This window comes from Malurus melanocephalus, unplaced genomic scaffold, assembly GCF_030028575.1.
Source record: "Malurus melanocephalus ecotype Western Australia unplaced genomic scaffold, MMel_1.1 scaffold_234, whole genome shotgun sequence".
Taxonomy (NCBI): Eukaryota; Metazoa; Chordata; class Aves; order Passeriformes; family Maluridae; genus Malurus; species Malurus melanocephalus.
Genome location: NW_026623466.1, coordinates 305,110 through 319,376, shown reverse-complemented (window position 1 = coordinate 319,376; position 14,267 = coordinate 305,110). Strand labels below are relative to the sequence as shown.

General features: G+C 38.0%; 1 protein-coding gene across 1 annotated transcript in view; it reads right to left on the bottom strand.

Moving 5' to 3' along the window:
* Positions 1 to 1,521: 1,521 nt before the first annotated feature.
* Positions 1,522 to 14,267, bottom strand: part of RFX8 (regulatory factor X8) — a 31,670-nt gene continuing 18,924 nt past the window's right edge. Inside the window, exons 12-16 of the mRNA XM_057374853.1 lie at positions 11,863 to 12,019; positions 10,690 to 10,784; positions 9,463 to 9,577; positions 5,451 to 5,738; positions 1,522 to 1,695 (exon numbers count right to left, since the gene is read on the bottom strand). Of these exons, the coding sequence (XP_057230836.1) occupies positions 1,649 to 1,695; positions 5,451 to 5,738; positions 9,463 to 9,577; positions 10,690 to 10,784; positions 11,863 to 12,019 (702 nt within the window). The 3' untranslated portion in view covers positions 1,522 to 1,648. The remainder of the gene's footprint in view (positions 1,696 to 5,450; positions 5,739 to 9,462; positions 9,578 to 10,689; positions 10,785 to 11,862; positions 12,020 to 14,267) is intronic.

Sequence of the window (14,267 nt, the reverse complement as noted above, 5' to 3'; positions counted from 1 at the left end):
AAGATTTGCATGTATATGAGTTTCTATCAGTAACCCAATTTATTAAAGCCATGTGTGCATCCAGTTCCCTTCTTGGCAGTAGACCCCTTCAATATGGCCATGCAAAGCTCTAATTCTTTAAAACATATGCTTGCAAACTTTCATTGCATTCATGCAAATTACTTAAGGAACACAACTTCAATAACGGGAAGTCACAACTTCAATAACRGGACAATGAATTTCACAGAAGCCCTTGCCTGTCAGAAGGTTCTCAGGTACATCTAACAGATCCAACTTTTCCATAGCTCTGAGGAACASATTCCAAAATCAGTCTACGGATACAGCTTCTGCTTAATTGTGCCATGGGAACAGGTACACTTAATCTAGAATCGAAACTAATAAATAAAAGTGGACTGGAGAACACTGAATATTTTTAGCTTATATTTTTTCCTAGACACCCTGTTCCATTTTAATMTTCACTATAAAAACCTGAAGAATAATGGAAATGAGTATAATGGGCCTTAAGACCCAAWTCAATTTTTCTGATTGTGAAGATACTTCCCAAGAGAATATAGTTTTGACACCAACTCTTAATCTCACAGCAGAATTGAATATATGACTACCTTTTCCTTTAGCACATGGCCCTGTCTACATCTGCTGCAATACCACACTTTTGAAAATTGATTCCCACTTCAGTGCTTGAGCTGAGACAGAAGAATGGATACACAAGCAGAAAATCAATGTAGATTTCCAAACCCAAAATCAGTGAAAGCTTCCTAAGCTCCTGATAAGTGCTTTTTTTCTGATTCAGGATATGTCCTTTCTTAAAATATCGAAGGAGTTGTCCCTTCTTGAAATAGCAGCCAGGCACAGAAAAATCACTGCAGGCACGCTCTTCAAAAATARTTAAACCCCCCATTTTCCTGGCATTTCAGGGAATTTCCTCACACAATCTGATACATGCAAGATGTATATCTCATAGTTTGTATTTACTATTTTATATGAATTGATGCCAGGGTTTCTATTTATAAATATCTTATCTTGTACTTGACTTACAGAACAAGTCAAAAAAACCTAGTTCTGAACATAATCTAATAGAAACATTATATACAGCCTGTTTTATTTCAGTTGAGAGAATTATATGTGATATATTGYCTCTTGTATAGTGCAGAAATGGCAAAAAAAGCGCAGGAATTTCTTAAGACATAAGGATTAGTAGTAGGTTTTATATTCAATAAATATAAATTTTAAATTAAACACTGTAGATGCAAAGCAGCATTGACACAGAGTCATTAATTTATACTGTAGCTTCCAGATAAATTTATCCCARTTACCTCAGGCAGGATGACAACAGAAAAATACACCCACAAATAGTTCACCTTTTTCTTCTGAAGATTTATTCAAATAATCTAAATCAAATCACATGACAACTTAAAATAACTGYATTGCTAGCCCAGTTTTGCATTTAGAATTTTTTAAAAAAAGATCTTAAGTTTAAGAGAAKGAAAATAGTATTTCTTAAATTTCTATCACAAAGTAARAATGGCATAGCATATAGAATTTTCAAGTCAGGATGGTTTTCTCTGAAGATTTGCTGTTCATTGGAGTYAAAGAAATACAGTCCATTTTTCGAGTAAGAAGTGTTTCCCTTCCAACTTGAAGGTCCAACTTAGTACATGATATAAAAATTTTCTCTTCCTAAATTACCTGGATGTGCTGAAAATTAGAAAAGAAACATGCAAATATTTTGATTGTCGGAATTGTAAACAATTTTTTCCCTTAATTGAACAAAAAAGTCTTCTCTATTCTTATTTGCYGAACCTGAGGTATTTTATAGATACCCTGCCTTATTTTACATCAAATAAACCCAACAAGAGGAGGGACACATTGGGGCTCATCATCGGGTGGCAAAGGTCTGACAGTAGGGCACATCTACTTTGAACATATCATTCACATTTCTCACKCTTCGTGTGTCTGCTGTAAGCCCTTCTATCCATTTTCAAAACAGTCTCTGCCTGTCTCTCTYTTGATGGGGACTGCTTTTTCATGCTGAAATTCTGGCTTTCTTAAAATCAGCAGAAATTTTGACACTGAATTCAATCAGGGTCATGATTTTGCTCTCATTTTGTGATCATTTTAGTTAATGATTTCACTTGATCTCTGTATCCTATGTTGTAGAGACCACTCAGATGAACACTTACCATTCCTATAAGTCAAGTARTTAACTATGTCCTATTTTCTTCTCCCTTTCCAACAAATCAAAGTGTTTGATTTGCTCTCTGCCAACAGAGCTAGGAATAGCATACCCTCAGTCTCTTCGTGCCCTGATTTGCAGTATATTGTATGCTACGAAGGTGTGGAATTGGATTAAAAGCTACGGCACAGTGTTCTGCAGATAAATCCACTGCAGGTGTGCAGTTTAATAGGATTTTAATTTGGTAACAAGTGAGGAAAAAGCAAAAGCCTAGAATGGGATTTTCTAGATGAAAAAAATGCTATTCATACTGAGAGAAAGCAACTGCAAGCTCCGTGATAAGGMATAAAAACCTGGCCAATACTCTCTGAGCTGCACTTTTACAGATTACAGCTTGTTCAGATTGTCTCTCTTACTGCCACCAGTTTCATCGATTCTGAGTTCATACAATGTACATTTGGATCTGTAGCATTTCATCTCACACTTCCCCACTAAACCAGTGTTTACAAATCTTCTACTGTCTCGCTCCCTGCCCTCTACATTTTTTCAYATAAAACCAACTTGGATTGTATTCTGTCTTCAAGAGTATTAACTCTACTTATTAACTCTGTGTATTAACTATTTAAACTATATTTAAAGATGAGATTCATAAATGTGCTGCACTGTTCAAAATAAATGGAAAAAAAATGATTTCTCTGCTGAGGAGTCTAATTTGTATTCAGCATCAACTAGGATTGGAAGACCAGAAACAGATGGGGAAGGAAGAAGAAGAATGAAGGTGATGATAACTAAAAGATCATGAAGGGATCTGATAAGCCACACATATTGGTGCTGCTGATAGCAGAGTAAGGTTGGGAGATTCTCTTCTGATTTCTGTTACCAGTCCTCCCTCATATTTTTCCAGGGTTTTGTAGCAAGACTGAGTGGTTAGCACCAATTTCAATGAGCTGAGTGTGGAGGTGCGATGAACAGATTTTTTTTTTTTTCCCACAGCATAACAGTCTGTAGAGAAGGCATAGAAATGCCTTGTGGGACAAGCTTTAAAAGCTACGGAGGTTGGTGGTGTTGGCAATGGATAGAGTGGAGGATGGGAACTGATGAAAGGCACTGGGTTGCAGAAAGCTGCCAAGCCTGCTTGAGGTGAAGGAATTAAAAGCAAAAATTATGAAATAAATCTGAGCAATATGTTAGGCTGCAGAAATGTGGTCCAGGAAACAGCAGCGTAGCTGGTAGATGCTGCTATGGCTGCTGAGGATTTAGGCACCCAACAGAAAGGGCTGTGGGCAAAGTGGGATTAGTCAAGAGCAGGCACAGATGGTTCCTTGGAAGCACAATGATGATTTTGGTGGTCAGAAGTCACAGAACAAAAATCCTCATGCAATGGAAATCTTGTCAGAGGATCTATAGACATGACAGTACAAACAAAGCGGTGGGTGATAAAGATGCTTTTGGTAGCTGTGTTTTTCAGCAACCTGTGGAGTTAGTGTTGACATACAAAAAGAAAGAATCTGCAATGGTTGAGGTGGGAGCTACCACCCATGTGAAAAACATGAGTGGGCAAAGTGCTCACTCACTCTTTTACAGTTCCTGAAGCCCTTCTGAGCTGCAGGTTCAAGTTTTTCAACTCGATCACAAATTGTAAATACTCGAACCACAACATAACAGGTTCTTACTAGAATCTCCTTTTCATCCCAGCTATCAGCATCTTTCACAAGGACTGGTAGGATCCATAATTTGTTGGGTTCTTTAATCTCTAAACTACTACACTTTCTCAATCTTTCACGTTCTCATACTCCTCATTTCACATTTTACACCCTTCCTCTCTTACCTTGACATCCCTCATCCTTCACTTTAATCAGCCTTAGTCTGTTCTTGTGATCAGGTGCAAAAAATGCAAAACYGACACACACATCTATAGGGACATCACATACACAGACCAAACCTGGGTCAAGCCCTTGTCTGATGACCCCTACAAAAAGCATTACAATGGGCATGGGGGGCCATACAAAAGGCATCAYAATGAAGAGCATAGGAAATGAGCAGATATTGAATAAAATTTCTAGTGGTTTATTTCCTCATTTCTGACCACCAGTGATTTAGAGCTCTCTAGCAAACAGTCAGCACCCAGTTCAGTTTAGGTTTTGACATAAAGGTGGTATGGCAGGATGGGTCATTATTTTACATGTGAAAAATAACAAAAGCTGTCAAACATGGCCATTATATGTATAAATCATTCCTGGTTTGTCCCCTATGTGTCTACTTTCTCCCCTCCAATTTTCTTTGCTGAACTAGTCTTAGCATATCTTATATTTTAAAAAATTAGGGTCCCCTAAAGGTGTCTATAAGTAATAAAGATGTTTATAAAACAGTCAATTTCCACTCCTGTGCTAGTGTATGGAAACTGAATACCTCTTGGGAGAAAAATAACTATAGTAGTGTCACCCCAAAAATGCAATTTTCTCTGTGAGTCTTAGTGAAATTAACGTTTGTCCTTCACAGTTTCCTGGAAAACACAGTATTTTCTGAGATATAAGGCAGGTGATCCTACTTGTCTACTTGTAAAAGAAATATGAAAAGAGCTGTATGTTGAATTCATCACTTGCATTAATCACAGAAGCTTGATCCATGTTCCCATGTGTTCTTGTATTTTAGCCTTGTATTCTAGAAAACTTGGAGTCTAATCTGTTTTCTACCTATGTCTCACACTTTATACTATTAAGTTTGGAGCAGTGGATGGACTGCAAGAAAATTCTGGATCAGAAATGTCTTAAGGATTTCATATTTCTGCATCTTTTGATAAAAGTAACAGGTAAATGGAGGGAAGAGAGACTCTCAGTGCTTCCAACAGTGAGAAAAGACCACACTGTACCATCTCTTTTTTGATCAATAACTACATGCAAGTCTGCTTGGCAATTAGCTCATAGCCAGCTCCCAGCCCACCAGAATAGCACTGCTCTTCCTTAGACAACAAGGAAAGAGTTCCAGAGGTCTTCTGGAAACCTAAAGAAGAATCAGGAACCTGTGCTGCTGGGGAGGTGGGTGGTGTTCATGTTACAATCCCTTGATAGGATTGTGGGGTAGCGGTGGGATGTGGAGGATGCTTTGTGGCTTGAGGTTTCAGTGACATTGGACACAGTTCCATGTAAATCTGGATTTTGTTAGTTCTACTTTACATGCATAAAAACCCCAATCAGCCACACCCCTCCCAATTTATCCTAATTTACTCAATTTATAGATTTTMCCCCATCATTTTCTTTTAAGTTAACATTAATTTCACCTTGCTGACAGTGGCTGTGTTCACCAAACAACTCAGAACTCTGCAATACATTGCTTAATCCAAAGTTATTCTGGTTCTGCATCACAAGAGCTGTCTGTGGAGCATTGGCTGCAGGTTCCTCCTCTGCAAAACATGCTGAGAGATGGTTGGGCTCATAAACACACACAACAGGGACCTCATTTTGCTTTGCAACCAAGGAATTTTCATCTTCCTTCTCCTCTTCTAAATAGGACAGGAAAATGTGAGCCGCAAAATCAACAAGTAGCATGTTCAACAAAAGCCAGGATCCTAGGTTAAAAAAAAAACCAGAGATAATTATGACAACTTCATTTGCTTGTCTTTATGATGTGTTCTTTTTTGAAGGGCTTCATTATAGTAATGGGCTAGGCAAAGCCAAACAGTACTTACAAAATCACGTATTTCCAACTATCCCAGAAAAAAAAGGCAACAGTGCAGATTTTAAACATAAGTAAAAATATTTTCTCTTATTTAGTTAGAAAGTTGTGTTCATTCACTTTCCTATTCAAGTTCTTCCCCGCATACACTTCTACTACAAGACTTATCAATAACCATATATCATTCTCATTCTCCCCTCAGACAATCATTCTACCTCTTCCCAAGCAAAACCTCCTACAGATATCTGTATGTCTTGTACCTATGACATTAAATGGCCCACTTGAAACTTGGGCCATAACTGATAAAAGCCAAGAGAGACTCATGGGGGCTGTTGACTTTTGAATTATACCTTGATTGAAAGCCTTTACAGTAAAAAGTAGATCTTCTTCCATGCCATAAATCTGCATAGGAATTCATCAAGCAGTTTATAACCTCTACATCCCACAAACTAGTTTATATGGATGTCAACCAGGAGACATCACAATTTATATGAACTAACACGGTTTACAGAGCTTTAAAAATGAAAAATACTGCCTCTTTTGATGTTATATGTGTCTGAGAAGATACTGCTTCTAGTGGTCACCCTTCTGAGGATCTTTAAACTAGAGGAAAATAGGGGGAAATGCTTTTTTACCTATGGAACAAGGAAAGGGATTTTTTATAGTTGGAGTTGAAACTATAGGTTTGCTACTAGTAGTTCAAGAGTGTTTCTAACAGTCTYACAGGTGTTTTCAACATATTGTCTAAGAGTAAGCATGAAACCAAAGCTACCACTCYGGTTGTTCTTTGGGGTAACAGAGAGGAACACAGTTTTCAGGAGCGACAAGGTTGAAGCAAGGGACTTGCTTGCAGAGGAGGAATGCACAGCTCACTGCTCAGTCTCCATGATAGACCAGTAGATAGACCAGTAAGGAAACAGAGCTGGGTGAGATGACATGAAACTGTGAGGGAGATGTGCAGAGGCACATTTTCTGGAAAGGAGACAGAGCTGAAGGAGCTCTAGAGGTCCCATTAGCCCTGACTGCTGTCGCACACTTGCTCCCTGTTGTCTTAGAGCCGCGATAACTGCAGGGCTCCTCTGATCTCATCTGGACATCACCCAGTGGAGGCTCRGCTGGAAAAGGTGAAAGTCAATCCTAAATTCAGAGGTGTGAGTATGCCAGTGTGCACTGGATGTGGCAAGCTGGAAGGCAAAGATCAAGTCTGCAGTAAGATTAGTTCTGGTTACAGATAGATTTATTTTGGGGGGAGGCACACTGTATTAACATGACACACATTTCCCTAAGTAATTGTGTTTCCTCTGTGTGGATGCTGCCTAGTCTATATTTTGAAGAAATGCTGAGATTTACGAAATTTCTGGAAAGCAATGACCCTGAATACAGAACTTTTACACCAGATGGCTTGTTAACAGAACAGTTTCAGCCTGTCTGCTGTAACTCAGTAAGCTACAGGAATAGAAAGATGCCAAAAAAGGGACGTTGATAGATCAAATAACCCAACATCTTAAAGAATAAAGAAGATAATAATGATCAAATTATTGAAGCATCACAGCAAAAAATTAAAAAAAAACCAATTTCACTCTCTCATATTTGAGAATAAAAAAAAAAATTTAAAAAAAAAATTTCACTCTCTCATATTTGAGAATAAATTCAATTTTAGTATTATTGATTTATAGTAGAAAAAAAGGGTCATAAATTGTAATTTGTAACTAGTTTAACCAAGTCCAAGCAGACTAAGAGATGCATTCCATCCATTGTATCACATCCTTTAACACAACAGTGGAACAGGGAGGCAATTCATTAAACTCTTCTTGTGGTGGAAAGAGGGAAGAGGATTTCATCATCATGGGGGATTTCAATAAACATTATGCTTCCAGTGCAGCTCCTGGAAAGCATTTTCAATTTACTCATTGCCAAAAGTATTGCATGTAACATTGTAGAGTTTTGTGCAGAACTCCTTTGGAGAGAGAGAAAGGACTGATTATTTTATTATTACTGTAATGCAGCAGCTGATGGACAAGGGACCCTAATGTGCTRTGTTCCTTGCAGACACAGAACAAAATCTGATCCTGATCCAGAAAGTTTACAATGTAAACAGAAGACAAAAGATAGCAGCTTGATGCAGAAGAGCTTGTGCTCATACATGCGAAGCACAGATATTAATGGGGTAAAAATACTGAGGAACACGAAAGGCAAAAACCTTGACATACACCTTTGTTATCTATTTGTAGCAAACACATGAAAGTATGGTTTTCAAGGGGCATTTCAAAGAAGATAATGAGGTTTTCTTTGGCTATTTTCATGAAGTTGCATTCAACAGAAGCGTTAAAAATATGAAGGTGCACCTTTGAAAATCYATAAGGCATTTCACACAGTTTCGGATTTGATGTAATTCACAGGAGATTGTACATTTCTGCAGAAAAGGCACCTCTGCAAGGTGTTRCAAGTGAAGAGAAAGGCAGTTAGGGTAGAGATTGGACTGACTTAAGACATGTTTGCATCCCTTCAAGCCTCTTCAAGTGAACGCTACTGCACAGTTCCTTCTCTCTCCTGCCTTGCACTGGTGTATGATGGATGTGGTGTTTGACAGCTCAGAGCACTAAGGAGAGGAAACTAGTCCAGCTAAAGAAGTGACTATTTTTCAGTCAGTCTAATACCTTCAACAGGTGTGCTGCTGGCTAGGCAAGCACTTAGGTCAGCATATTGCATAAGGCATAAGGAAAAGGTGCATGTATCTTTTGTCAGAGGAACTAACCGCCTTTTGGCAAGTAGCTATCACAAGGCTCTGCTCTGGCTGTATTACACAGAAAGAACCTGGAAGATTCAGAGCTGTCACTTTGAGRGGTCTGGAATGTTTATGGTTTGGAATATTAGTGGCCCCAGATCTCCATCACACCCTTCTGCTGTGCTGTGCAGCTCTTGTATGGAGGGGAAGCAGAGGCTCTCACCTCAGGCTGCTGTTCCCTGTTTCCCCACAGACAAACCATGACTTCTGCCGAAAGAGGGAGCCCTGGCTTTCCTGCCATCTCCAGTTCATGCTCCTACTCTCCTCCCTTCTGCTCGCCCTACAGTTTTTCTCAGAGAACACGTTTGGTCAAAAACTGATAATTTCATTTCCCTAACCTGTCTAGTCACATCAGCAGGAGAACGGTGATAGGAGGAAAGGAGTAGGAAGAAGGGATGCCTCTATTAAATGTACCATGAATTTATGTCAGTTAAAATTGCCATAGTTAAAATCATAGAATCACAGAAATGAAGAATAGTTTGTGTTGGAAAGTACCTTAAAGACCATCTAGTGCCAATCCCCTGCCAGGCACCTTCCACAGGACCAGGCTGCTCAGAGCCCCATCCAACCTGGCCTTGAACACTTCCAGGGATGGGGCATCCACAGCTTCTCTGGACAACCTGTTCCAGTGCTTCACCACCCTCACATCAAAGAATTTCTTTCTAATACCCAATCTAAACCTTCCCTCTTTCAGTTTAAAGCCATTCTCCACTGTCCTGTCACTACATTGACAGCTCTTGTTGGCCCCTTTAGGTACTTTTAGATCTGTTGCCTTTGCCATCTCAAATCAAAAAGGGGYGTATCAAATTAGAGTCACAAGCATCCTATTTACCAAAACTGTCTGTCCTGTTGATGGTCAGAATCTTGCCTACATTGCTCAGTAGGAGGTTCCATTTCAACATGAAATCTGAAGCCTGCTCTTTAAATGCCTCTTTACTCTTGCTTGGCTGCAGATAAAGAAAAAAAATGGTTTATGATAATGTTGGTCAAAGGATTTCCTTATTGCGTGGCAGACTATTTCCCTGTACAAAGTGCATACAAAGGTGGAAAAAGCAACAAGTATTTTTTTCTATTAGAATCCTAAGATATTTTAGGTTGAAAGAGATCTTTGGATCTCCTGTCCAAAGCATGGCCTTGTGCAGCCAGGTTCTGAGTCTCCTGGATAAAGATTCCACAGCCTTTCCAGGTAACCACTYCCTGTGCTTAATTATTCTAATGTTAACTTTTTTTTTCTTTCTATCTATTGGGAATTTTCTTTGTTGTGACTTGTGTCTATTGCCTTATGCCCTATAACTGTGAACTCCCAGGAAAAGTCCTGCTCCATCTTCTCAATACCATCCCGTGAGGTAGCTGAGGGTTATGTGAGCTGAAGGCACCACAGAATTGCAAAATACTATTATTCATTTAAAAAGAAAAGGAGAAAAAGAAGAGTAAGTAATTAAGCCAAGTAATTACAGTTTACTCAGCTTCTTCAGGAAGGGGAAAAATGCCCCAAACTCTTAAGTGCCAGACCCAAGCAAATTGCTATGGCAACCAACCGAATGCAACAGTATCAATACGGTGACACAAATTGTGAATCAGTGAAGGTAGAGGGGTGGTAGAGTTGGCAATCTGTTGAAAGATACATATGTGAGGATGGTCATACTTGAATTTTTCACAAGAGCTACAGACTCTGCACTACAAGTTCTTACTACTTGCTAAAAATCAATATTTTGGTGAATCAAGGATGTAAGGAACCATGAAGTGTTCTCTTCATTTTTACCAACATATTACTTTTGAATTTTGGTTTATTRGGGACTTTGATAATTTGTGTCTATGAAACCACTTGAGTGGATATATGCACATAGAAATATGCTTGTAGTTTTTTGCACAGATGGAAGTTTTGTATGCCAATTAATTCTCCCTTTTTCTACAGCATGCATAAATTGTATTTATGCAAATCTGCAGTCTGGTCAGGTTGCTAGTGTGCAATGTAGCTCCTGCAGACTAGTGATAGTCAGCATGTAGCAGGATAAATGATGTGATCACTCTTTCTTTTCTGAAATTATTGATTTTATACCTTAATAACAAAAGTCTGGAGATCTGAAGACAAACAACTCAGGAGATCCCGAATATCCGTGGAAGATGTCAGTGAAGAAATGAAGTTTTTCAAACCTGTGAAATAGAGAAGGGAGATCATTACTTGAAGTGGTTGGCTTGCCTTTTGATTTGCTTTTGCAGTTTTAAGCTTTTTTTTTTTTCTTTTATCTTGACTTTCAAATAGATGAAGACATCTGTTTGTAGCATTTGATTAATACACCATTTCTTTAGTGACAAATAGCATCCTACTTTGAAATTAGTCAGAATTCATGTTTATGCCCATTTCCAACATAACTGCACTGATCTTGTCATCATGGCAAAGGTGTGAAGAAAAAGCAGTTCCAAAGAGAAAGCTGGAATTTGGTTATAGGCAATACTAATTTACTTGTCTGAGATTTTATGTGGTTGAGGAAAAAATATAACTTTGGTCTATCTGTTGAAGGGGGAAAAAAATTAAAAAAATTAACAGAAAATGCAGAATATTCTTTAGACCAACAGAAATGTGGATAATGTTGCCACRTATCAGTGCAATTGTTCCCCCAAGTTTGGAACCTACCACCCAATTCCAAAAGGTAAATTACAGCACCCTAAATTTATACTCTTCTAATTGAGACATCTTCCTTCAAGAAAGCATATGGATAAGGTCTGTGACACCTTGCTTGTTATAAATGACACTTTGGAAAAGCAATAAAAACAGAGAATGCAATAAATACCCTTTGGAAAGACTAAGAACATTGCTAATATAATGGAAAAAATGTAGTAAGTGTTCTGAGCAGTGGTTTTGGTTTTAGTATGTATATAAATACAATAAAAACATCTTTTCTGTCTAAAGAAACAATTAAAAAGTATTTCTACTTGTCAGCCTCCTTCTAGGAGACACATAATTCAGTAACAGAAACTGCACTCCTGCTGTCACAAAAAGCTTTAGGAGAGTCAGAACCAAAAGCCTTTAATTCTTAACCTTAAAATGTTAGGAGGAAAATACTTCATGCTCCATTCTCAATTTTATTGGCTCTTTGCTAGCCCTTCAGGTTACAGCAAGACTGTAATTCTCAGTGGGGCAGATGTCATGAATAAAGAGGAAATGCTGGGCCTTTAACAATGACAAGCAAGTGCTTATGAGGAAAGACAATAAATAGCAAAAATAAATTACATTTTAATTGTACGTTTTTCTGCCGCTTCTTCGAATTCCTAAACTTCTCTTGAAAGAGGTTTTTAGTCACATCCAGAGATTTCTCATTGAAGATGGCATGCAAGCCTGATCGCAGAACAGTGACTGTGCTGTTGTTGTTCAAGAGTGCTCTTACTGTCTGTAAAGAAAAAAAAAAAAAACAGTTAATGCCTTTCATTTTCTCAAGCCCTTAACTCAGCCAAATAAGGGAATTGAAAAAGGAAATCTTTCCTTGTTCAATACAAGACTTCATATGACCAATCCCCAAACTGGGTTGGGGGGGGAGGGTATAGGATCAAAGGAAAAAAATCTGAAGTTGTCTTCAAGAGAGTTTTGTTCGGGGAAACSTTCTTTTCAATGATGTTCTGTGTTGTCTGTGATGGAGCAGACAAGGCTAACATGCTTGAATTTCCTGGCCAATTGGTTTTGCCTAGAGTTATTATAATTACACTAAATAATGGTATTTTGTCTAAAGCATGGAATGGTGTATTARAGATGACTTTCCCTTGGTGTCATCTGTCCTTAACTCATGTTTCAATTAAATTCAAAGGCAAGTTTTCTCAAGTTGCTCRAACCCTTGAGAGAGTAAAAATAACATTAKAAATATGGTATTAGTTAAAACAATWWTGGTTGGTATTTTATTCCATTTATCTGCTTATGAGTCATTTGTGAATGAATCTGTCTTCATATTTGTCCCAAAAATATTACTCACATAAATATTGCAAACAAATTTCAGACTAACATTTATCATCATCTTTTTACTTTTTTAATTAGTTGCTAATRTAACACAATATTCCTTAAGATTCTYGATGAAATRATGAAAACATTTCAGTCAAGGAAACCAAATCTGAATCCATTAAATTTTGTTAACAAATACATTTAGTCTCTCACTTCCATAATGACATCAGTAAGATACAAAAGCCTTTTTTTTTTTTTACTTTGGGCTTTTCTGTGAATAATCCTTRTCCAATTGGGCTTTTCAGAGGAAAAATATGTTTTGCAAAATTCAAAAAATCTGAAGGATTCATAAATGTTTTAACAAATCCCATTTACCAAGTGCTTTATATGACCCCCAACAAGCAGCAATGAATGCAGTTGACCATTTCTTTTCAAAAATTATCAATATAGCATTTTTTCGTCACTCTGCTAACTTCTTTGAAATACCAAACCCAATCTGATTCTCACTCAGCAATCTCCTTTATCTAAGTTAAAGMCAAAGGCATTCTTATTTGACTTGGAGTTTCCAGTGGCAGACAAAGAGACAAAGAACAAGAATACATGGCCCAAAGGGTGGGAACTACCAGGAGCAGCATCTTCAGTAGGCAACCTGTACCTGACTCCATGCCCTAACACTCTACACTGGTCCCTTTAGCCACTGGACTTCACTGCACTAARTATGATTCTCTAAAATGACTGAGAGTCAGCCCTCCCAACATTTAAATACAGCTTGCCAGAGGCAGGAATCAGCTCCAGGAAATGACAAGCATCATATTCACATTCCTTTCTAGCAGGGAATTTGCACCTTTTTATGCTCTAATTATTTCTGCATGTTCAGGTAGTAGCAGCTGTCAGCCTGCTTTATCTACACATGGTGGGAAACTTACTTTTTTTTCTTATGAATGTTGACCCTGCCAAAATTGTTTTTACTTTCTCTCCAGATGGTGAAATTATTGCAAAATACTCTACAAGGGGTGGTGTTGTTACACCATTCTGAGGCTGCAGCTGCACAATGCCTCTGTACACTTTTCATCAGGAAACTCCTGCCTGCTCTAACCATCAGTCTCTTGTTGAAATTCCAGGTGCATTTTAGACAGAAAACTGAGAAGGTTGATTAGAAATATCAAATGACTCCTGTGTGAGGAGATGAGATAAACTTTGCCTTCAGAGAGAAATAACTCTCTGAATGAAATGGAGGTTTGAAGTAAGAATTGCAAAAAGAAGGGTGGAAATTTTAAAATAATAGAAGTCTTTTTTTTCAAATGAGAAATAATGAAACACTGCAACTCACTACCCCAAAATGTCAAGTGTAGTGGAACTTTTGCTTTTCCCTTGTATTTTGAAAAGGATCTAGAGAAGGTACAAACATCATTTACCTGTGAGAGCTGTAAACATAAATTTGACMTTGATTCTCAGGTCTGCTGTGTTCAATTCTCTATCCTGTAAAAAGGATATAGAGCACCCAGAGGCTTCTAGAGAATTTCCCCCAACTAGCTGAAATTCTCTTGCCCTAAATCTTCAGGGTGTAAACCAAATTTTGACCTCTTTTCCACACACTAGAAATAGGGAGGGAAGACTGAAAAGCCACAACACACAAAAATATACATCATGGCTTGAACACAAGAAGGATGATGTAAAGTCTGAGTATGGAAATCAAATGCAAATGTCTG